The following is a 24526-nucleotide window of genomic DNA, read 5'->3' on the forward strand; positions in this document are numbered from 1 at the left end:
AGATGTGGTGAGAATGAGCAGACAACAGAGAGAGAAGACCTGGTTTGAACCCAGGCTCCCCTACTTACCAGTAGTATAACCCTCTGCATGTCACTTTATATATCTCGGCCTCCATTCATATATGCAAACCACAAACAATACTTAAACAAATGTGCCAACCTTGACTTGGTTATGAGGCTCAAAGGAGTCAATTTATTAAGCCTGTAGTAAACTAGTAAGCCCTTCATTTATGAATATATCAAAACAGACAACTAGACTAAGTCCATTTTCTTCTCAGTTCTAATAGAGTAGCTTGTGCATGTACGGGGATTGGCTTTCTAAAAATTGGGTCACCTCTTTCCTTCCAGCCGGACTTGTAATCAGTTTTTTGGGTTAACCTCTGCTTGGTATACCTTCCTCTTAATTTCAAAAGCCCAGCATATTCACTGTACTTTCAAAACAGAATGATGATTCCTGGGGAAGCAGCAGATGTGAAGTACCTGTTTTAATGCAAAAGCTTTATTTTTTTTAAATATATTTTTATAGATTTCAGAGAGAAAGGGAGAGGGAGAGAGAGAGAGACAGAAACACCAATGATGAGAATTATTGATTGGCTGCCTCCTGCACGCCCCCTACTGGGGATTGAGCCTGCAACCCAGAATGCAAAAGCTTTAAAAACCAAAACAAATAAACCAATAAAAAAAAAATAATAGCAAAGCTTAAGTTGGTTACACCCACATCTCCACAGAGCTTTAGTCTGAGCTGCCTCAACAAAGGGTCAGCTTCTATTCCAATTCCCTTAATTTCTTTCTTAATGTAAAATTTTTCTTAATTTTTAGTTGAGATGTAATTGACATATAACAATGTATTAGTTTTAGGTGTACAATGTGCTTTAAATTTTTTTCAATTCCCCTTAATTTCTGATGAGAAAATGTGAATGTAGGCAGGAGCAAGGGGGTAAGTTAGAAGAACCTGGGCTTTGAATCTGATAAGGAAGCTCAAATGCTGCACCTGCTAAGGTTACTAGCTGGTGTGGCCTCGGGACAAAGGACTCCAGCTGGCAAAGCCCTACCTTTCTCTACCCCACAGGGATGGTGCCCATGCCTGCTTCCCGGCTGAGGCCAGGACTCACTGAGATCGTTTGATTAGGCCACCCGGCTCAAATTAGGGGCTCCATAGATGTCAGCCTCCCTTCTTGTAGAGGTCCTTAGATTTTTAAATTAAAAGCTGCATATTTCTGAAGTAGCCAAGTGTATATTTATTTTTGGAGAAAATGGGGTCGTGCACTCCAAGAGTGAGTACATCAAAAGGATGCAGGTGCCGTTTCCGATCAGGTCACACACCTAGGCTTCGGGTTCCATCCCCAGTCGAGGCCCATGCAGGAGGCAACCGATCGATGTTCCTCTCTCACATCGATGTTGCTCTCTCTTTCTCTCCCTTCCTCTCTCTCTAAAAAATCAATTTGAAAACACACACACATCCTCAGGTGAGGATTAAAAGAACAAAAACAAGCTGGAAGAAGAGCTTCTTGGGACCACTGTGCGGGTTGGTGCTTATACTCTCAGCAGGGAGGGGAGGGAAGGCCCTTGTCCCCTTGCGAGCCTCCTCTCTGTAGGCTGGTTGGCTTGGTGATGCCTGCCACATACCTCAGGGCTGACATCAGCGCCTGCCTTGCTCTCCCCGTGGGCCGCCTCAGAGGAAGCTTTTTGTGTAGGTTCTGGGTTCTTATTATACTATTACGTCTGAGCAGGTCTCCCCTGAGAAGCAGGATCCAGTGGGATGGGGGAGGAAGAGGTGGTCTGTGTGGTTATTTTGATTTTCCTTGAAGCCTTTTCCAATTCTGAGACACATCACAAATGCACATTCCTCCCAGCCTCTCTGTCTTCAGCTCTAACCACGCCTCATGGACCCAGGCTCCAACCACAGAAAAACAAACAAGGCTTTGATTCCGTTGTGAGAAAATCAAAGAACTGCTGAAACTCACTCAAAGGGGCGGGGGGGGGGGGGGGGGGGACTGACTACTCCTTACCATACTGTGTACTACTTTCAACAAACAGCCCCAATCAGAAAGAAGAAACTTGTGTTTAGCTTTCTGAACTGCCTGGAAGAGTTTGAGAGCTATTTTGGCTGTTGCTGCCCAGTGAATGAGGTTTCTGAAATTAGTCTTTTAGAGTCAACCTTCTGAAATTAAAAAAAAAAAAAAAAAAAACCTTCAACACTCTCACCCTGGAAAAAAAGACTGCCTGCCAAGTTCAAATTTTCCTTGGCCAAAGTAACTACCAATTCAGCCTTTCAATGAGGTTATAAAGAAAGTATTTCCCCTTGACTTTGGAGAAAACACCTTTCATGTGACCTCCAAACTGTTACTTATTTTTTAAAGGCACACAAAATAAACTCCCCCCCCCGCCCCTTACTCCAAAACGGTGCTTGCCACTGAATTCTGTAAGGTCAGAAGTCTTTTGGGGACCAGGGTGACAGGGGTCTTCTGGATGCTGGTCATGTTCTACTTGCTGAGCTGCATACTGTCATCGCTGTGCTTTTCTGAATGTAAGTGATGCCTCAATAAAAAGTCCTTCCCAAACAAAGCAAAACCGAACACCCACTGCCCCCGCCCCCGAAGACAGCAAACATAACTTTCTGTGCGTGCACAGCCTGTGGAGAGCCACTTTCAGAAAACCCTCAGCAGAAATGTCTCACACACACAGAACAACATCAGATGGCAACCGGACGCTCAGAAAGCAAACTTGATCCCTAAGCCGAACCATTCTGCAGTTCCCATCAGCAGCTCCCACTTTTCCAGCCTGACTGGTAGCGGCCCTGTGAGGTCTACGTTAAGAAGCTAAGCTGGCATTCAAATTGGGGCGAGGCAGAGTATGCTGATGTTTTGAACTCCCAGAGAAGTCTTCGTGCAGGCGAACACAGAATGCACTGTCCTACGAGGTTACTGTATCATATACGTGCCTCTACATAAAGGCAAAGTGGGCACTTACCTATTTGGTCTTCGGGGATCAGCGACTCAATGGGGGGGTCCAGCTCCGAGCTCTGGGACAGGTAGTTCTTCACCTGGGTCATGAACTGCCGGATGGTCTGCAGCAAGTCCGTGCTGGACACATGGCACTCCTTGTTCTCCTGCAGAAAGCTCACGTAGTCCTGCACCAGGCAGCCGAAGTAGGTGCACTTGTCCCGGGACAGCTCGGAGATCCTGCGGACCATGCGCTTCTCGGGGGTCATGAAGGAGCTGAACACCCCGCTCATCTTGCGGAGCTGGGACTTGAAGAGCTTGGGCAGCACGAAGGAGCTGTTCCTCTTCTTTTTGGACTTGATGGGGGGGGCCATGGTCTCCTGATCGCTCTCCTCTTCGTAGTCCTCCTCCAGGCTGCTGTTGGTGTCTGCCTCGTAGCCAAACAGAGGCATGCTGCGGTCGAACTCGAGCGAGTCGGAGGAGGAAGTGGAAATGCTCATGTCGCTGAGCCTCTGTCTGCCTCCATGCCACGGGGGCCGTGATTCAGAGCAGGCGGGCTGGGCCCTTGTGCAATCCCCCGGGGCCTCGGCAGGCGGGGCGCCACCTGGGCTGCCAGCTGCGCTGGGCTCCTGCGCCTGCAGCAGCTCCCGAGCCTGGTCCCCGCCAGGCTGGCTGCTGGTCAAGGTCTTTGCGCCGCCTCCCGGCTGCAGAAAAGAAGCCTGCTTCTTCAGCCGGGGTGGAGGGATGGGGGTTGGTTTCGTTCCAAGCAGAGCTACGTTCCCATGTTTGTTATGGTTGACTGTTTCTGGCATGCCCGCCCGGGTTTCAGTCCTGGACAGCTGAGGGCTTGTGTGCAGACTATTAATAGCGGGTGGCGGGGGCCTGGGTGGGGGGGACCGAGGCCTCTCGGTGCCATTCGCGTTGGGAGTCCTTGTGCAGGGCCGCTTCAGGCCTCCACTGAGGTCCTGGCTGTGCACTTTCAAGAAAAGAGGATTAATAAAACACAGGGCTCCGTTGGTCTGGCTGCACTCCAGCTCCGAAGGCGTCCTGGTTTTTATAGAATGCACTCCATTTATAAGGCAGAGCTGGCGGGAGGCAGGACAAACACCGTCTGAGGAGGGAGGCCTATGGGGAGGTGGAGGGTTTGGGGGTTTGTTGTCAGCTGGAGAGCTCCAAAAATCTGAAAGTCATTATCAGTGAACACAAGAATGTAAATACAGTACACGGGGTCATTCCTTCACAAATAAAAAAAGCACAGTTTCATGACAATCACAATGGAAGGGGAAGCACTTTTGTTGGTGTTTTTTTGTTTTGTTTCTGTTTTGTGTGCTTTAACTGCATCATTCCCTTACTGGGAGGGTAGAAATGCTGCAGCCCCAGCTGTGGGCTCAGGCAGGCCCCAGGGATTTTCACCTTCAAAGCCCTTGAGAAATGGTTTGGCCAACATACAAAGTCAGCCCAGCCTTCTCCCAGGTGAGGCAAAAAGAACCAGATACAGTGTTTTTTTTTTTTTTTTTTTTTTTTTTTTTACAGTATAAGCTTAGAAAAGGCCAGAGGGCTCCCTGACTTTACAAAAACCAAGCCACTCTCAAAGCCACAGCACCCTCCCCAACCTACTTTTCCTGGGATGCCCTCCACAGAGGGCGGGCAGTTCCCCTTTAATGGGCAGGAGGAGCAGCTGGGGCCTGAGGGATGTTACACAATCCGCTTGGAGTTTTACGTGTTCAGCATTAAAACCCAAAAGGAGGAAAAAATATACTCATGGGTCCCATCAGCAAAAACGAGGACAGCAAACTTATGCAAATGCTAAGTCCAAGTTCAACCATTTATCTTTGTGGTTTGCTGCCCATCCGCCCCAAATCCTATAACCTCCTCACCCAGAGCTATACATATTCAACACTCTTTGGAGCAGTACATGTTGCCTATTGCAAGTCATACTGCCAGAGTCCCCTTTTCCAGCTGGGTCTCAGTTTTCCATGCCAATCGAGGAAGGCAGTGCTGTCTGCTGTAATTTCCATCTGGAATAAGGTCATTCTCTCTCTCTCTCTAGCTCTGCCTTGCTGTGTTTGCTTACAATGTGTTTCTTTCTTGTGGGCCCAGAATGGCTGGTCATGGGGTGTGGGGAGAGACTGATATTGGGAGCACTTGCCCTGCCTTGTCTGTGATGGAAACACGCCTGATACGGGGGCTTGTGTCACCTGCCTTCTCGCATCCTTCCTTCCCCTCCCTCTCGTTCTGTGCTGTCCAACACGACAGCCAACAGTCCGCTATCTATGGCCATTGAGCACTTGAGATCCAGCTCGTGCCTCAGAGAAACTCAGCTTTCACTTTTATTTAATGTTACTTAATTCAGATTTAAAGACTGATGCTCAATTCAGTTCCTGGAAAACTGTGAAGTAGGCTTGGCATTTGGGTATGTGAATCTACTTTTTCAACCGTAAATTTAATGCAATCTAAATGCACATCATGTATTTCTGTTGAAAATTTAGTGCCTAAACAGAGATATGCTGGAAGGAGAAAATACATACTTAGTATGAAAAGAAGAATGTAAAATAGTTCATTAATATTTTAGTATTGATTATATGTTGAAAAAACATTCCAGACATCTTTCATCAAATAAATTATAAAAATTAATTTCACCCATGTCCTTTAAATTTTCTTCAATGTGGCTACTAGGAAATTAAAAATTACACACTGGCTGGCCTTCTATGTGTTTCTATCAGCCAGTGTGGGTCTTGGTGGAACTGCTCCGACTGTCACCAGGGCTAACACAGGCCATGTTTGCCTTTTTCTTTGCAGGGCCCTACTGCTGCCCATGACGCTTCAGTCCTTCTGCGTCAGCACAAAGCATACACTGCACGCTGAACCCCGAACCAGGAGTTATGGGGACAGACGTCACAAGAGAAAACTGAGCCCTGATGCATGTCTTCAAGGGGTCTACAGTCTAGCCCAGGGGTGGGCAAACTTTTTGACTCGAGGGCCACAATGGGTTCTTAAACTGGACCGGAGGGCCGGAACAAAAGCATGGCCCGTGGGCCGTAGTTTGCCCACGGCTGGTCTAGCTGGTTATATTAACTTAAATTCAGGAACTGTTTAAAACGCTAAAGGTGTGTAAAACTCAGTTTGTAGGAGATGGCATAGCTTTTCAGCGGGGACATTTATACAGCCCTGGTATTTTTTAGCAGGATTCTATTCCCCAATCCTACTACCCAACTGCCCATGGCCAGGCTCCAGACACACTGGGCAATTCTGGAGCAATCCAGGTTGCAGAACCGAATCTGAATCTACCTCCGGGCTTCTCTACGAATTATGCAGGCTCCCTTGGCAACCGCATCGGCTTCAAAACAAGTTTATATTAACAGAAAAATATGCCAAAGGGGCAACACATACATTTTTATTTGCTGGGTCAAATATAGTTTCTTAGGCCTTAGGAATCCCAGCACTTGCCCTTCGGAGTCGCAAGCTTCCATTCAAAGACTATGGCCTGGTTGTTTATCTGCAGACCGAAGCCCTACGATCTTTTTTTTTTTTTTTTTTTTTTTTTTTTTTAAATATATTTTATTGATTTTTTACAGAGAGGAAGGGAGAGAGATAGAGAGTTAGAAACATCGATGAGAGAGAAACATCGATCAGCTGCCTCCTGCACACTCCCTACTGGGGATGTGCCCGCAACCCAGGTACATGCCCTTGACCAGAATCGAACCCGGGACCTTTCAGTCCGCAGGCCGATGCTCTATCCACTGAGCCAAACCGGTTTCGGCAGCCCTACGATCTTAAGAGAATTTTCCCTTCTCATCTAGGAGGGAAAATGTTCTGTAAAAGTTAAGCCCACATGAAATCCCCAGGACAGTGGGACAAAGAAGTGAAACTGGGTGAACTGTATGTCCTGACCCACTGTCAACCACTGTCTAGCAGCACGGTGTTGGGTTTAGGGCCTCCAAGGGGCCGGAGGAGGAACCAGTGCCGGCCAGGGCAAGGATGCTTGGCGGCGTAAGGGACGTGGCCCAGAACACCAGGACCGGAACTGAACAAGAGAGGAAGCGCGACGGATGTTACTCTAGACGCCTGTGCTGTCAGAAGTTCCATCGATGCCCGATGCCCGTGGTTCCTCCAGAATCAAACCCGTGCAGTGAGAGGCGCCACAATGGGTTTCCCTTTCTGTCAGGCACTGCCTTTCCCCAGCAAGATGCCCCAGAAAGGAGAGAAATGACACACTGCGGAAGTGTGTGTTACATCAGGACACTTAGGATAGCTCAAACGCAAAGACGCTGCGGGGCCGTGGGGGTTGTTACCCAGACAAACTCAGCACGGGCCTTTGCGGATTGGTGCAACATCTGACTTAGGAAAAGACTCTCAGAAGATGTGCTTCAGGAACCTCTTGGACCTGAAGTTTTGCCATGGAGGTCGGGATTACTCTTTGATGTATCATTAGCCAGCCCACCATTGACTTTGCTCCATGGAGTCATTTCAAAAGAGACCTGGGCCGGGGCCCCCACTTACTTAGTCCCAGCTGGGCTAGTTCTTCAAGCTGAGCCTCAGTCTTGGCTGTTGAAATGGCATAAGGCAACTTCAAGGTAAACGGCAGAACGTCCCTAATTTTTCAGGAGAGAGAATATTTGTAATTATGTGTCATGTTTCTATCTCTTACTTTTATTTCCATCCTAGACATATTTTAGCTTAAACTATTTTAAGTGTCCTAAGTAGACATCAAATCATGCCTAACCGGGAAGACTTCTGCCTGTGTTAACACATTCAGGACCAGATTTCCTTCCTGGTTAGTTACAATGTACCTCGGGTTAATATCGGAACTGTCGGTGGATCGATCATAGACATAAAACATTCTTACTGATTTCCTAGATGCTCTGAATGTTGGCTCCCAATTCCCAGGGCAGGAATGTGCAATTTGAAACCAACATTTATTGTCCCATTGCCTTGCACGTGGCCGATTCTCAATGAATATGGACGTAAGAGTTCCTCTGTGTTTTAGGGTAAGTGCACATGAACCCCGGGGCGTCTTGTTATACTGCATACTCGGACTCGGAAGGTCTGGGTGAGGTTGGAGATTCGGCATTTCTGCCCAACTCCAAGGCCATGCTGCTGTCCTGTGATCACACTTGGAGTAGGAAGACAAATCTACAGGACCTCGTGCAACATCCCGGCCACCACGCAGCATGCGGGCGCCATGTGTAGACCGACAAACACGGCACTGCAGCAACGCAGACTCACAGGCCCAACAAGAAAATGCTGAGCTGGCACCAGGGTGCTTCCATGTCCAGGGCACAGTTCTGCCCCTAGAAAACGCATGGACCACGATCTCTTGCTTTCTCAGAAAGGGTAAAGGCAGGCTTAGTAAACATATGTTCATTTTCATATATATAAGGGGTAGGGCCATGCTCTAAGCATTGGCGAGTTCTTCACAGGGCTCAGCACAATGCCTCACCTATAACAGACAGGGAGAAAGTGTGTTCTGAATAAATGAATGGATGAATGTTCAATACAATGGTGTTATTTTATTTTATTTTTTAGTGGTGGTATTGGTTTTATAATGAATTCATTAATTCAACAAATGTTTATAGTCATCTACGATGTGCCAGACCCTGTTCCAGGTGGTGGGGAAAAAAATAGACAAAAGTCCCCACCTGCACGGAGCTTCATTTAAGTGGACACCAACAGGCAATAAACAATTATGCAATTGACAGAATCTACAAGAAGGGGATGTGTGCCCTGGATAAAAATAAAGTGCAAAAAGGGGCATAATAAAGAGTGTTCATGTGTGAGAGTTGGCCAGGGACGGCCCCAGGAGAGGATAGCTTTTGATTGAGCATCTAAAGGTGGCCAGGGAGTAAACGTGGGGAGAAGAACTCTCCAGGCAGAGGGAGCAGCAGGAGCAGAGGCCCTGCGGTGGAGGCATGTGTGGAGAACAGCCAGGGGCCATCGTGGCTGGGGTGGAGTGAGGGACAAAACTTGGTGCTTCTGCTTGTGTTTTGTCTATACAAGATGCTCTGAAAATTTCCATTGAGGAGAATAACTATACAAAAAAAACTTGTTGTCTACTATAAGATTAGGCAACATTCTTGGCTGCATCGGATTAAATCCGGATGACTGAGAATTTTGGAACCCTTGAAGCTGCTGACAATGAATAACAAATTAGAAAGGTCAATGAAAAGAGCCAAACATAAATAAATGTACTAGTGTCACGAGGGCTCTAACACACTGCTAATAAAAATGTGAGGAGTCAGGCAGGCTAGACGGGGTCAATGGGGGAAACGGGGAACATATGTAATACTTTCAACAATAAAGATTTTTTTAAAAAAAATGCTACAAGTTGGCAGTCAGGAGGTTCCTGTTTCCTGGGGTGTCTAGCCTGGGTCACCTCTTGCTTTCAGAAGACCCTTTCACCTGCCCCCAGATGCTGTGAGCACCTCCTTCTACTTGTCACCTTGCATCTGTTCCAGAGGAAGCAGGCGGAGCCTCAGGGGATGGCAGCATCTGGAATAGCTGCTGCCTGACCCCGGGAGACACATGACCCTGGTTATAATCTTCCACGAAGATCAGTGGGAACCAGGACTTTGTAATGCCTAAGAGCCATGCGAATATATGTTTTTATGGCTGTACCAACTTAATATCTACTTTCATTGGGCAATCTGGGGGAGAAAAGCTACATACAACACAATCAACCTATGTTTATTTTAAGCTTTTACCTTGCCCAATTCAGTACCTTGAGCTTAAATATCACATGACTGTTTTTGTTTTTTCTTCATGACACAGATGACAGGAAATAACACCTGCCATTTGCTAATGGGTGGTTTTAGGCTTTGATCTAATAGAAAATTAGATGTTGTACATGAGTCCTCTCCCAATGTGCCAGCCAGGCCCAGCACAGCATCTCCTCCAAGCACATAAGCACATGCTCACAGGTGCGCGCGCTCTCTCTCCTCTCTCTCTCTCTCTCTCTCTCTCTCTCTCTCTTACACACACACACACACACACACACACACACACGAGGGCACTTCCTTCTCACCTACACACTGTTAAGTAAAGGGGCCCTGATTCTAAAACTTGCATAACAGTTCAAATAAAGCCATCTTAGGTATAAACATTTCAGAAGAGTTTTTATTTTTATTTTAACTTTGCTCTATACATGTCGTATTTCTAAAGGGGAGAACACTAACTTCATTGACCACCTACTATTGCATTGCACCCAGCACCTTACCTCATGGGGGGCTCATACACATCCTGGGAGGAAAGTTACATGTCCCTCTTTCCATAGGTCAGGAACATAGGATAACGTAGATGAATAGGTCCCTACACCCACTCACAGAGCTGATGTGGGATGAAGTGTTGGACCCCAAGCCTGTGGATCTGTGCTGGCTAGTGGGAAAATATGGGCTTTGGTATCAACGCAGGACTGAGTTCAAATCCATTACTTGCTCCTGGTTAATTGAATGTGGGCAAGTCTCTCACTCTCGCCAACCCACAGAGTCTTCATGATCCTAATTTCAGGGTTTCGATGAGGGTTAGAGCTAATGTGTGAATGGTGCCTAGCACAGATACAGAAAGCCCCTGAAATGACAATAACATTTAATAATTAATCATGATAATTTTTTCTACTCAAAGTACAGGTTAGGACCAGCTGCATGGGCCTCATCTCCTGGTCACTCATTGGAAATGGACTCTCAGGCGCTGCCGCAGACCCCCCGCCCCCGGCCCCAGTCGGAGTCTACATTCTAACAAGCTTCCTGGTGGTTCTGGCAGAAGTTTGCCAGGCAGTGCCCTACACTTCACCGATGACACCAACCGACAGAGAGCTACTAGGCACCGCTGGCCAAGCTGTGCACTGCCATTTGTATTCTCAGCTATAGTTTTCAATGCCCTCCCGGTGTGGCAAATCACATGCTTACTGATCCGTGAATTCTCTCGTCTAGTGCATACGTGCATATATGCTCTGTTTGAATGCCAGAGCTGACAGTTCAGCCACCTTCTCTACCTGAATATATTCAGGTACTAACAACCAACTAGGACAGTGGTCGGCAAACTCATTAGTCAACAGAGCCAAATATCAACGGTACAACGATTGAAATTTCTTTTGAGAGCCAAATTTTTAAAACTTAAACTATATAGGTAGGTACACTGTTATTAACTTAATTAGGGTACTCTTAAGGCTTAGGAAGAGCCACACTCAAGGGGCCAAAGAGCCGCATGTGGCTCACGAGCCGCAGTTTGCCGAGCACGGAACTAGGACATTTCAAAAATATTTTGGTAAGACTGGGTCAAATCAATTAAGAACACATGTAAGTAAATGAGTAACATGATGAAAAGGAGAAACAAAAACATCAAGAACCTTTGCATCTTGAAATAAATAGGAAAATGAATCGCGGGTCTCCCTCGTCACAAAATGTCAACGCTGGAATTTTTCTGTAAGCACCTTATTATATTCGTTCCCATCATGCTTTGCAGTTTATAAAAGGCTTTTGCATTCTCCTTCAGTCATGGAACAGCCCTGGACAGCAGGCATTCCAGTCTATTATGAACACTGAGGGGAGAGATGGTATCTTTTGTGTGCTGCTGCCCAATGCTGGTTTATAGGTGTAACTGTGTTTCACAATAGCACAGTCACCAACAAGCAAACTATCAAAAGTAACTATTGGCCAACTTTACCTCTAACTGCCACATTAGTGTTGAAAATCACTCCCAGGGCCTGGTTGGCCTCCAGCCAGACCAGGTGTGGTCCCCTGGGGACGGTGGAGGCTCCTGAGTCAGCTCCCATCTTGGGGCAGCAGATGTCCTCACACAAGCCAGGGGCTCCTGCCCACACCTTGGCAGGTTTCGCCCCTGGGACACTCACAGGGCTCTGGTCCAATTCTAGGTGAAGCCCCTTGTTTCTTCCTGCTGGGAAGCAGCAGAGGGTCCCCCTCCAAAATGGTCTCCCCATCCTCAGGCCATCGATTGTTTGGGTTCCTCTGGCCTGGTGACCTCCAGGAACAAAGAGCTTAGTACCCCTGAAAGGCCTAGTCCAACCGGTACAAGGAACATCTAACTCAGTCTTGGAGAAATAGCCTGACCCTTAAATTCACATAAAATAAGCCAATCCCAAGTAAGCTTCTCAGCCTCAGAGAGGCTGTGAGAAGTGATCTTTGAAAACAACCATGAATAGCGCATGCCCGTCACCACTCTTCCAACTGCGACAGACACAGAAAAGCACAGGAGGCCAACTGAGCTCAGAGGGGCAATCATCGCTGCAGATAAAGAGCCAGGGTTCTATATCGCTGAAAAAACACTTGATGTGAACAACTGTTATGGCTAGAAAGAAAAGAAAAAAAAAAGTCTTGCACAACTCCCACCCTCCTGACACTTGCTAACCCCGTGGTGTTTGGCTTAACTTCATGCCGACTGAGACAGTCGCTTTACTGAGGAAAAGGCCATGAGCACCCAGTGGCCCTGAAGGATGGTGATGCACAATGTGTAGGCTGGGTTAAGGAACCCACATTTTTAGAATGAACTGCACTCCTTGAAGGGTTTTCGGAAAATTTATCAAGGATCTTTCAATGTTACCGGTTTGCATTACTGGTCCCTTTCTCTCTGTGTGTGTATGTGTGCGTATGTGTCCATGTGCGTGTATATGAATGTTTGTGTTTCCCCAGCTTGACGGGTCTCCGTAAAAGGAGCCATGGGAGCAGCGTGAGAACATAATCGTACTAATGAATGAGATCTTACATTTGGAGGGGCCAGAGCAATCATTTTGATCTTAAGCCTGGCACAGTGGGCTTGGTGACCATTTTATTTCAGTGGCTAATCCTTCCAGTGACATCTAATCGGTGTACACCTGATAGATCCCTCTACCCAATTATATTGCATACCCAGCAGGTGTTGAAAATTATAAGAGAAGAGGCCTTACCTGCTGATGCAGTAGAAAGCAATGAGCCGGAATAAATCCGCAAAGCTGATTCCTGAGCCTTCCAGAGAAAAGGCTGGAAAAGAGAGATTTGGGAAACCAGCTGAGTGTCCCTGAGCATGTTCTGGAAAAGAAAGGCCGCCCCTGCACTGTTGCCTGCTGCGTGTACGGGACCATCCCAGCGCCCAGCGCTCTCAAACAACTACTGTGCGGCTTATCAGAACCAGCTGTGAGGAGGGTGCACGCCAGCCGGAAACAGGCCAGTGCGGAGTGGATGGCCTGGAAACGCAGTCCCTGACTCACTCGGAGCACAGGCTCCAATCCTGGTAAACAGACCAGCACACACTCCAATTGCACAACTATGCCACCCCACACCCCCTCTCTTTTTTAAGTTCAGAATACAAAGTTGGGCAGGGGTCAAGGGGCCAGTCTGGCTGGAGAGAGAGGCCATCGGCATATGACAGGGCTTGGGGAACACCAAGGCCCCCACTGCCCTTGGCCCTCCTGAGACGGACCTCCTGGGTTACATACCGCTTTACCAAAACGGGCCACTTCTGGTAAAGGCACAAGGCAGAAGGAGCACAAAGCTTGGAGGACGACACAAGATCTCCATGAGTCAGCTTTTGTGTTTAAATTCAGTATGAAAAATTCTAAAACCCATTTACATAGAGTGCCCCCACCCCCCACCACTGCCACGACCAAGTGCACAAGTTTCCTAACGGAAAAGAGATGTCTGGCAAGATAGTGGGCCATTTGTACGTCTTCCGAATGATGGAACAGCCTGTGGTTGGACTTCAAATGTTCATGGATTTGCCAACCACTCCTCACACCATGTTGGCTGGGGTACCACTCATGCAGTCATCCTTCCCAAAACATTCCAGACATCCTTAGCTTTGGGAAGATTTCTCATTCCCTCAATCAAATGAGTTTTTCTTCCTTTTATAACACACCATATCCTCATTTATTTTGCCTATTATTTGCTTGTGTTGTATTATTTTGCTTATTTAGCATTTCTGTGGCAGCCAAAACACACCTACGCCTCCACACATATACCACAACAGAGAGACCCACAGAAACACACACTCTCACCACAACTTAGTGAGTGAAATAAGAGGAAACCATTTGGGGTAGGTTAACATTGTTGAGCCTTGGTTTTCTCATCTATAAAATGGACAACAGTAGTGCTTTCATTGTCTTCCAGAAGGGTAGTAGTGGGAACTAAAATTTTAAAAAATGGAGTAATTTATGTGAAAACAATCTATACAAAAATAAGGTGGTATTTATTATTAAACCACATTTTCTAAATGTCATGACAAAACAGGTATCTCTTTTTATAAAAAGTCGTTCCTCTTCCAATTCACCTCAATTCCAGGAGAAAATAGGGCCTGGGAAGGGGCCATCACAGCGGGACCAAGGCCTGTGGTCACTAGTTATGGTACCTTAAAGTTTTGTGCATTAATAGCTCTTCCAACCACTTTAAGTCCCCTGGAAAGGAATAAGGAAGTGACAGAGGTCTTGACAAAAGAGGGAGGAAAACATTTTAGCTGGGAGGGACCTCAGATGAACATCAAGAAAGCCACTAAAGGGGTTTCAAGACTAACTTACCATGGTTAACCTTGGATATTAGAAGATATTTAAAAACAAGTTCTTGGCTGGCAGACTTCCAAAAGCCAATTCAGCATTGCCTTTGCACCTAGTATTTAATTCATTATCTTTAAAATGGTAGGTTTGAAATCTATCTTCTGATCACCTCCTCATGTAAATAAACTATGAATCATTCATCAGGTTTCACGACCACTCCTGTGCCTGCACGTGGCAGTAGTTCCCTGGCACCAGTGACCTTGGGAGACCTGGAGGAAAAACATTGCAGGGCCTTGCTGAACTTGAGGCCGATCACACAGAGGTGGGGAGGTTTCGTTTCTGCTGCAAATGTCTCCTCCAGACTCAGGGACAGGCCATTGGCTTAGTGAGACGATGAAGGCCGTTCTGAGGAGAATCCCATACCTGCCCTTAAACTGACCGTGATACTTCAGGTTTTTCCGATGCAGAGACTTGGGTCAAAACTGAGAAGTGAGAATCCTGGTCTCAGCCTCGCTACTGAGACAGCCCACAGGCTTCCCCATGCGCTCCTCCTGCCTTCACACTTCAGCCTGCTGACCTGCGATTTCAATGAAGCCTTTCCCTTTGGGGAGCAGACCTCTCTTCCCCTCCTTCTTGGAGGCTGGCAGCACCTGGGAACTATATGTTCCCTTTTAAATGTGAAACTTGGCCCCCCGATACGTCACATTTCCAGGGACCATGGAAGAAATACCAATGCTACTGAACACCACTCTCCCCTCAAAACTTAGTTAATTTTTCCAAAGGGATGGACCCTGCCTCTGATTAGCTGCATTTCCCAGAAAAGTGAACAGCAATGGCCTGGAGGAAAATGTCTGCTCAAGGGGTTATTCACAAAGATGTGCAGACACATGTTTCAGTATTTGATCCTATAAAAAGCTTAGTCATCAGCAAACCTGGGCACCAAATCCATGCTGTGCTTAACCGGGAAGTGGGTGAGCAAGCCAAACTCTATTGAGCCTCTGCCATATGCCAAGCAGTAGCCTGCACACTTTGCACATAGGTTGTTAAAGGGAACTGTTAACAACTCTCTGAGGTTACTATCAGCCCACTATACAGATGAGAAAACTGAGGTTCCTGGGGTACGTTACCCACCCAGTCATTCAGTGAACCAACGGCAATGCCAGGATTCAGACCCATGCCTGTCTGTCTCAAAGCACAGGCTCTTCCCACTTGCTTGAGAGGCCTGAGGACCATGTCAACCAGGACCCAACCATCCAGTGGCCACTTACTGTATGTGCTTTCCTTTATGGCAAATTCCTTGAGTGGGGATCCAAATTCACAGGGCAGGCGAAGGGAGAGGACTTTCTTCTGCATTTTGGTGGATTTACGAACCAGGAAAATCTAGGAGGAAAAAAAATTCAAGCTTAGGAAACATCTAGAAGGTTGGAACCTGGGCATATGATTTTCTATACCTCCAACAAATAGAGTCCCCCTTTATAGCTTAACTGCAAGGCTCAATGCAGGACAATGATCCCTAAGAAAGGTGGGATCAGCAGCAAGCATGCCATAGGTCAGTGATGGCGAACCTTTTGAGCTCGGCGTGTCAGCATTTTGAAAAACCCTAACTTAACTCTGGTGCCATGTCACATATAGAAATTCTTTTGATATTTTCAACCATAGTAAAACAAAGACTTATATTTTTGATATTTATTTTATATATTTAAATGCCATTTAACAAAGAAAAATCAACCAAAAAAATGAGTTCGCGTGTCACCTCTGACACGCGTGTCATAGGTTCGCCATCACTGCCATAGGTTATGAAGCATTCCTTGATAACTGATTTCCATGGAATTCCTTAATAGCTGACTTCCACAGAATTCCACTCTCCCTTCGACAGAACCTTCCCCAGGAGGTATGAGCTCCCTTACTCTGCAGAAGCATTTTCAGTTTGGTGATTATTTTCGTGTGACACATTCTCTGGCTTGGTCTTATATGGGTGTCTTGGTTGATGAAACCTAGATTCTAAACACAGGCAACATGGCAACAATATGGGTGATGAATTGGGAATTCATTGACTAATTTGGCTCATGGGTATATTTGTGATAGAGATTTGAATGTGTTGTTAACAATGAAAATACAGGAGTTTTTATGTGTTTGTTTTTTTCACATTAAAATCTGAATTTTTAGCTTCTCTTGGAAAATGTGATGACTTGGCAAGACCAGGCATGGCAACAATCCACTGGAGCCCAACTATGACGGCTCCGTTGGAAGGTGGGTAGGTGTGCTCTGAAGTTCATCACGGCCAACACCAAGGCTTGTGGTCCATTGACTCCTGACTCACTTCACTTTCGATAGCTCCCTCCAGGTCCTAATGTCTTCAGGCACGTGCTTTAACCCTTTGAGTGCCAACCAATATCCCAGGAACTATGCTAAATTTGCCAAGGCATTTTTGCTGATTTTACAGCAGTTTAGGGAAAAAATTATGACTCACAAGTAAATGAAGTTATATATTCAAAAACTTAAGGAAACCTTTACTACATTTGTTTTCATCTTTGACATATATTGTTTGCTGATTGTATTATAAAATACTAGTAGAAAAAAAATTTGAACAAAACATATAATGTTAAAATAGAGGGACACCATTCTCCAATATCTTCCACAAAATCGTCATCTTCACAGCAAGAATTGACATATTTAGCAATATCATCATCGCTAATAAAAGCAGACTTAGAACTGGACGCCATTTTGAAGCTTTAGGGCTACAAAATCTGAGTAAACTTCATAAAATCGTAGTACCTGTAAAAAATTAGGCAGATAAATGCCCGTGGTCAATTTTAGAACTACAAACATTCGGCATCATAAGTAATCTGCACTTAGGTGCCATCTGTCAATAAAGAGTGAACTACTAGCATCTAATAGTGACGCTGCAGGAGGAGCGAGGTCGCGCTCCCCACCACTCTAGGTGTTAAGCTGTACCGATGTCTCAGGAAACCTTTCTGGTCTCTGTCAATGCAGAGGCAAGTATGCCATCAACTCCTTTTCAGTCTGTGCTCTGCATCATTCAAAATCGAGAGGACGGGGTCCGTTCCCCTACCATTCTTTATATTTTCCACCTAATCTTCACTGCGGTCTGTATGTCCAGTCAATAGCTCCTAAGAAACACTTTTGGGGGTGGGGTTGCAGGGGAAGTTATGGGAATGGGGTGTTTGGTAAGGAGTGAAATCGTTCTCTCTTCGCTTCTAGCACCCACGAGGAGGCAGCCATGGAATTTATCTAGAAGCCAGTTCTGGGAGTCCAGGTCTTTAGGACACTCCAAAATTGAAACAGATGTTTCCTAAATACTATCCCGACGGGTAAAAGCCCAAAGCACTGTGAGAGGCTGCTGTTGGTGAGTGGAAAAGAAGTCATATTCCCTTATGCAGGTGGGGATCTCTTTGAGCCTTGGAGGTAGGGAGAGCACAACCTCTAGGCCGATTTCCTGAGTCTCTGTAACCTGAGATCAGGGGTCAGTGAAGTATGGCCAGCAGACCAAATCGATCTTGCCACCTGTTCTTAGGAACAAAGTTTTACTGAATCAGACATGCTCAGTCATTTAAATATTGTCTACTAGAGGCCCGGTGCACAAAAATTTGTGCCCTGGGGGTGGGGGTGGGGGAAGGGGAGTGTCCCTCAGCCGAGCCTGTGCCCTCTAGCAGTCTGGGACCCCTTGAGGGATGACCACCTGCTGGCTTAGTCCCGCTCCCTGGGGGATTGGGCCTAAGCTGGCAATCAGACATCCCTCTGGCAGTCCGGGAGCCCCTGGGGGATGTCCACTTGCCAGCGGGGAGCAGGCCTAAGCTGCAGTCTGACATCCTTAGTGCTGCTGAGGAGGCGGGAGAGGCTCCCACCACCACCGCTGTGCTGGCAGCCATCAGCCTGGCTTGTGGCTGAGCAGATCTCCCCCTGTGGGAGTACACTGACCACCAGGGGGCAGCTCCTGTATTGAGCGTCTGCCCCCTGGTGGTCAGTGTGTGTCATAGTGACCAGTCATTCCCAGTCTTTCTGCTGTTAGGGTCAGTTTGCATATTTCCCTTTTACTATATAGGATGGCTGCATCTGCACTACGAGGCGGCCTTGAGTGGTTGTGACAGAGACTGTATGGCCCACAAATCCAAAAATATTTACACTCTGGCCCTTTACAGAAACAGTCTGCAGTTGCCCATCTTCAACTGAACATTAATCAAGGATGATGGGCATGCCAAGAACCCATGCCACCATGGCTAGCCTTTCAAACCTCCCTCTCCCACCTGCTTCTCCTGCTCTTCAGCATTCTACTTCTTCCAGCGTGTCTGGCCTCTCCTGATCCATGTTGCTCCTGCCTTCAGCCTGCCCTCAGCCTGCCCATCTCATCAGGCGGGCCCTGGCCAGGGACCAACTAGGTGGCTAGAGACAACATCCTGCCTGACTTGCTCCCCACAAGGTCTCAGCAGGAATGGACGTGCCTGACACCAGAAGGGGAATTGCTACTTAGCAACAGGGCCACCGCCTTCTTTAAAAATTTTGGCAGAACTTCAGGAGCAGACAACACAACCTTCAACAAGTGGGGGCCTCACAGAAGGGGGTCTTGATCATACAGACCAAAACCAGAGGCAACAACCCAGGGTGCTGGCCAAGGAATTCTCTGCAAAGATGATCAAATGCCGTGCCTGACATCCTGAGCATGTTCCAACAGAGTTCTTAGTCCTGTCTGCCTTCTGTCAGATGAGAAACAAAGACTCACTTATAAATCAAAAAGTGGTAACAGGCAGGCTCTGGCTGAAAGGAAACGCAAAAGTTTATTTGCCTGCCCAATTGTTACATTTCTCAGCCAGTTACTGATGGAATTTTATCCTTGCCTTTCCCCCTACTTCTGAATGTCTACCTCTTGCCAGGTGTTGCTTCAAGTCTTACTTTATCTAGGATTTATTGTGGTCATCCTTTCCTTTGGAAGTAGGCATTGCATACAAGCACTGTCCAGTAGAACTTTCTGTGATGATGGAAATGTTCTATATTCTGCACCATCCTGTATGGTAGCCTCCTGTGGCTAGTGAGCACTTAAAGTCTGGCTAGTGGAACCGAGGAACTGAATTTTTAATTGAATTTCATTTAATAAATATAAATTTAAATAGCCACATGGGGCAAGTGGCGACCACACTGGACAGCAAAAGATATACCATTCATTGAATAACTTTTTTTTAAAGGAAGTTCTATAGAGTTGTGGCCTGGTTTTGATTAAGATGAGACAGACTTGAGTAGGGAGTAGGTGAACAAACTGAACTGGACTTCAGACAAGTCTATGAACAATGAACTTTTGAAGGTTAGGTCCCAGGTTAGATAGTTGGGCCCCAGGAAGGGTTCCCAGACTCAGAATGAAAGTAAAACAACAGAGACAACTAAACCCCTCCAACCAGGCTCTTCCTAAATGTCTGGTCTCAAGAAGTCAAGCCCAGGGCCTCTGGGCAGCAACCCCTCCTCATGACTGAGGTGCCCTGCTGTCCTGCGGAGTCCTGCACTTCCTGGGGGCAACTGAGCAGATGGAGAGAGAAAGACAAATTGTGAAGGGCTCTGGGAGCTGCCTCCAGAATTTCCCTGCATTGCAACCCAGGTACACATCGAGAACCGTATTCTCTACGGGCTGCAAAGAACTTTCTAGAACTCCAAGTCTTTTTGTCTTTAAGGATGCAGCAGCGCTGCCTGCCTCAACCTGTTTCCTTGAGGTTGTGAGTCTTACCCCTGGAGGCTGGGACTGTAGGACTTCTGCCGCCTCCTCCTCACTCAGATTCAGCTGCAGCCATATGGAGTGGGTGTGGAGAAGCCGGTCCAAAATGCTGAGCCTGCTGGAGAGGCTGTCATAGCCAGAGTCCCGGGGGCAGGTCTTCACATCCTTTTCCTGGGAACAGCCATCGTCCTTGTGTCTTACCATGCTAGGAAAGAGAGAGTCGGCAGGGGTCAAATGGCTGCGGCACAGCTTCCCTAACAGAGACGGTTCTACAACCTCGTAGGCTAGGCCTGTCATAGCACATACCCCATCTTGTCATCACCACCTACTTGTCTTCCCTCCAGAATGGAAGCCTGAGGGCAAACACCAGGTTATATTTCACTCCGTAGCCCCAATATTAAACGGCAAACTCAACAACACTCAACAGACTCCACCTTCTATTTCTAACCCAGTTTGTTGAAGATTCTAAACATCCTAAATGCTGTTTAGTCTATCTTCTGGCATAAAGCATTTCTTCCTTTGGGCACAGACCCCTAAGTACTAAATTCCATATGAGAACCATGAAGTCCTAAAGCTCAAGAGACAATATCATAAGAATGACCATGGAATGCTCTAAGCAAAAATAAACCATTCACATGCAGGCAACCTCATTTTGTGTCCAAATGAATTGCATTTCATTTCTTTTCACCCAGGTAGGAATTTTATTACTAATATTATTTATAATGAAACCTTACAGTGGTATGTTGCTATGCTATTCATAAAATTATATTGACATTTTTGTTCATAATCACCATAAAGTGGAAATAGCCCAAATTTCTATCAGGTAATAAATGGATAAATAAAATGTGGCATAGCCATACTTTTTTTTTCAGCATAATATTCATTCATCCTTTTAGGAATAAAGTACTGATCCATGCTACAACATGGATGAATCTTGAAGACATCATGCTGAATGAAAAACCCCAGACACAAAAGGCCTAATATTCTATGTTTTCATGTATATGAAATATCTAGATAGATAAATATAAACTGACAGAAAGATTAGTGGTTGCCCGGGACTGGGAAGGGGTGCAGGATGGGTAGTGATTGCAAATGAGTATGGAGTTTCCTTTTGATGAAATGAAAATGTTCTGGAATGCGATGTGTGAATATACTGAAAACCACTGAATCTTACACATTAGATTTTGAATTGTATGTTATATGAGTGAAAGCTCAATAAAAAAAAAAATCACACTGACTTCCATGGCTGCCTTTGACCCCAACATTAATCCCGTTATTGAATATTTAGCCCCCATTTTACAAATGAGGAAACTGAGGCCCAAGAAGTTATCAAGCTGTCCTGAATTATAAATAGCCATGAGACAGCAGAACTAGAAATTCAAGTGGTCTGGTGTTCACCCAGCTCTGCAGTAACGAGTAAGATCATGTACACAGGATAGCTTGTACCTATGTGGTGTCTACCCCAAGCCAGGCCCTTTGCAAACATTTTCTCATTTACTCCTCTCAACAGCCCTGAAAGGAAGATACTAGGATCCCAGTTTTAAAAGAGAGGACTGGGAGGCTCAGACTGACTGAGTGACTTGCTCAAGGACGTGGCTCTGTTAAGAGAAAGAAGTGAAAATTCTGAGCCAAGGCTGTCCGCTCAGGGGTCTCTTCCCCGCTCCCACACTCAGAACTCTCACTTTCCCTGGCTCTCAATGAGCTGGTCACCAACTCCTGTCCTGCAGCAGCCAGCGGGACCATCAAACCTGACCCTTCATGTCTGAAGGGCCAAGTTCAGGTTGGAGTACAGACTTGAAATGTCTAACCTTTCTCCCACCCCCAGCCCCAAGTGTGTAGCCTGGGTGAAGTCCTCAACACTGAAAAAGATGAGGGGTGGTTCCAAATGTAAGGTGAGACTGGGGGTAGGAGGTGTGCTATTTCCATGTGGACCTCTCCACTCCGAGGAAGGTGGACTGAATATGGAAGAAGCCCATCCAAGGTGATCATTTTGGGGTCTCCTTTGGGTAACAACCCATAATGGATAGCCTGTGGGCTGGCCAGAAACCCCATCCTAACTTCTCCCCTACACCTTCTTGACTTTCTATATCTCTAAAGACTCATGTCAAGAGTTCCATTTAGTTTTTTCTCAAATCTGTGTTTCCCTTTACCTCTGCTACATGTTTCCAGATGGGAGAACCTGCGAAGAAGGGCAATTCCTCATTGTGCATATGACATTCCAGGGCCTCTGGGTATTTTGAAGTGAATCTTTGCAGCTAATAAGAACACACTCTTCAAAATGAATCTGGTGTTAAAATTCCTTTCACATAAGGTAAGAGGAGACTTTAGACCAGCGATTCGCAACCCTGGCTGCCTATTATTAAAATTGCCTGGGGAGCTTAAAAATTTTTTGATGGCCAGACTGCACCAAGATCAAATAAATCAGACACATGGGGTAGGATACAAGCATCAGAATTTTTTCAGGTTCCCCAGACAATCCTGACATGCAGCCAACTTTACAACCACTGCTTTGGACCAGCCCTTGAACCTACATTAGAATCACCTGGGATTTGTTAAACAACAGATTCCTGGTTTCAGCCCCATATACTCGAATGCTGCAGAGTTGGGGTGTGCCTGGGACTCTACATGTCCACCAAGATCTGGGTGATGTTGCCAGTGTGAGGAGCACTTGCTTGAGACCTAAGTGCAAAATGTGCACTGGAACTCAGATCCAATTAGGTATTTTTGTTTGTTTGTCTGTTTTTGTTTTAGTTTGTTTGTTTTTTTATGGGGGGGGGGGCAGTAACATGACATTGAGCGAACTCACAACCCAATTAAAATAACATTTTATTCCTGCCGTCTCGAGTTGGCGATATTTTACCAAGACCAAATTCTGCAACCTCTAAACAGCAGCCCTGACACCCAGGTGTGCTGAGAGTAAACATGTTGACAGTCTTCCTTCCTTAGGAGGGTACATCCCTTGACACCTCAGTTGTTTCAAGACGCTAAAAACTTTGTTCTGACAACTGACCTCAGCCTAAAGAGCCGGGGCCTCAAAAGGGAGCTGGTAAATAAGATTCATGGGGCCTCATAAAGGAGCAACCATAAATTAGACCTTGTCTTTGCCAATGACTAAGCAAGTGGCTTTATTCAGCTAGCTATTCTTTGATGTTTGTGGCCTGTTATTACAGAACAAATTGGCTTTTATCAGCCAGCCTAAAGGACAGCCTTCAGAAAGAACTAATGAAGGAAATGCTGAACCCGTAGTGAATGCTGGTGGTGCCCTGCCCAGGCCCCCTGTATCAGATCGGGCACCCATGCCCCTGCTGCCCCCTTTTCTTGAACATACCTGGGAAGTTATGCTCTCCCCTGGGAGCGGATGCACTGCTAATGACACAGGGTGTAGAGGAGTGGTCTTCTTGCCTACGGGTAGGACAACTCTGGGGTGCTATTCACGCTTCAGAGCTCCCTGTGCTCAGGCTGAGGCTAGACCTGAGCGGGCCCCAATTCTCTGCCTGCTTTCCTCCCGTTCCACCCTGTATCCTTCAGTCCTGCACACGCTGCTCCTGAGCCTCCCTCAATAGATCACAGCACAGGAATCCCTCCCTGCCTCAGGCTCTGCGTTTAGGGAACTCCACCTAAAACAGAAGCTGATGAGAAATAGAAACTTGTAATTAATGGAAACTTGTAATCCCTAAGACAGATGTCTGCTCGCAAATAAATATAAGGGAGGGCAAAGAATGAGTGGCTTATAAAAGATGAGACAATGTGATCTAACCTAAGAGATTGTGTGATGGCGTAGTCACAGTGGGAAGGCCTCATGAGAGACCCACCTCTTTCTGAGCTTCGTCTTTCCAATCTGAACGTGGAAACCCCACCACCAGGTAGAACTGAATCATGAGTGGATGCTCACATGAGTCGCTGAAAGGTGTTAGGGAACAGGTCATGCGCCATCTTAAAACGTCACCCCCGAGTTTGCTTATCATGAAGAGGAAAGGGGACCTGACAATGGAGAAACCTGGTAGACACCATCTGAACCAAATGATCAGCCTCCAAAAATGCCACAGCTGCGATGCTCCGAGGTGTAGCCAAAGCTGGACATGTGGCCTAGCAGAGCTTGACCTTCATTTAGAGCAGTGGTTCTCAACCTTCTGGCCCTTTAAATACAGTTCCTCATGTTGTGACCCCCAACCATAAAATTATTTTCGTTGCTACTTCATAACTGTAATGTTGCTACTGTTATGAACTGTAATGTAAATATCTGATACACAGGATGGTCTTAGGCGACACCTGTGAAAGGGTTGTTCGACCGCCAAAGGGGTCGCGACCCACAGGTTGAGAACAGCTAGTTTAGGGTTATAACTCAGCCTCGGTTAACTCAGATTACTCTGAAATTTAGAAGGTTTGTGCAATGTTC

The 24526-nt window shown here is 46.4% G+C and overlaps 1 protein-coding gene across 9 annotated transcripts in view; it reads right to left on the reverse strand.

The window, feature by feature from the left end:
• The window catches only part of RIN2 (Ras and Rab interactor 2), a 225786-nt gene that overhangs the window by 46373 nt on the left and 154887 nt on the right, over positions 1–24526 (reverse strand). For all 9 annotated transcript variants that reach the window (XM_070419847.1, XM_070419840.1, XM_070419838.1 and 6 more), the window contains 5 exons: positions 20143–20335; positions 15683–15794; positions 12837–12909; positions 7442–7533; positions 2970–4121 (listed from right to left, as the gene is read on the reverse strand). In XM_070419847.1, coding sequence (XP_070275948.1) covers positions 2970–4121; positions 7442–7533; positions 12837–12909; positions 15683–15794; positions 20143–20335 — 1622 coding nt within the window. The remainder of the gene's footprint in view (positions 1–2969; positions 4122–7441; positions 7534–12836; positions 12910–15682; positions 15795–20142; positions 20336–24526) is intronic.

The sequence above is a fragment of the Myotis yumanensis genome, unplaced genomic scaffold (assembly GCF_028538775.1).
Source record: "Myotis yumanensis isolate MYYU_CA2020_CCGP unplaced genomic scaffold, mMyoYum1.0.hap1 SCAF_7, whole genome shotgun sequence".
Lineage (NCBI taxonomy): Eukaryota > Metazoa > Chordata > Mammalia > Chiroptera > Vespertilionidae > Myotis > Myotis yumanensis.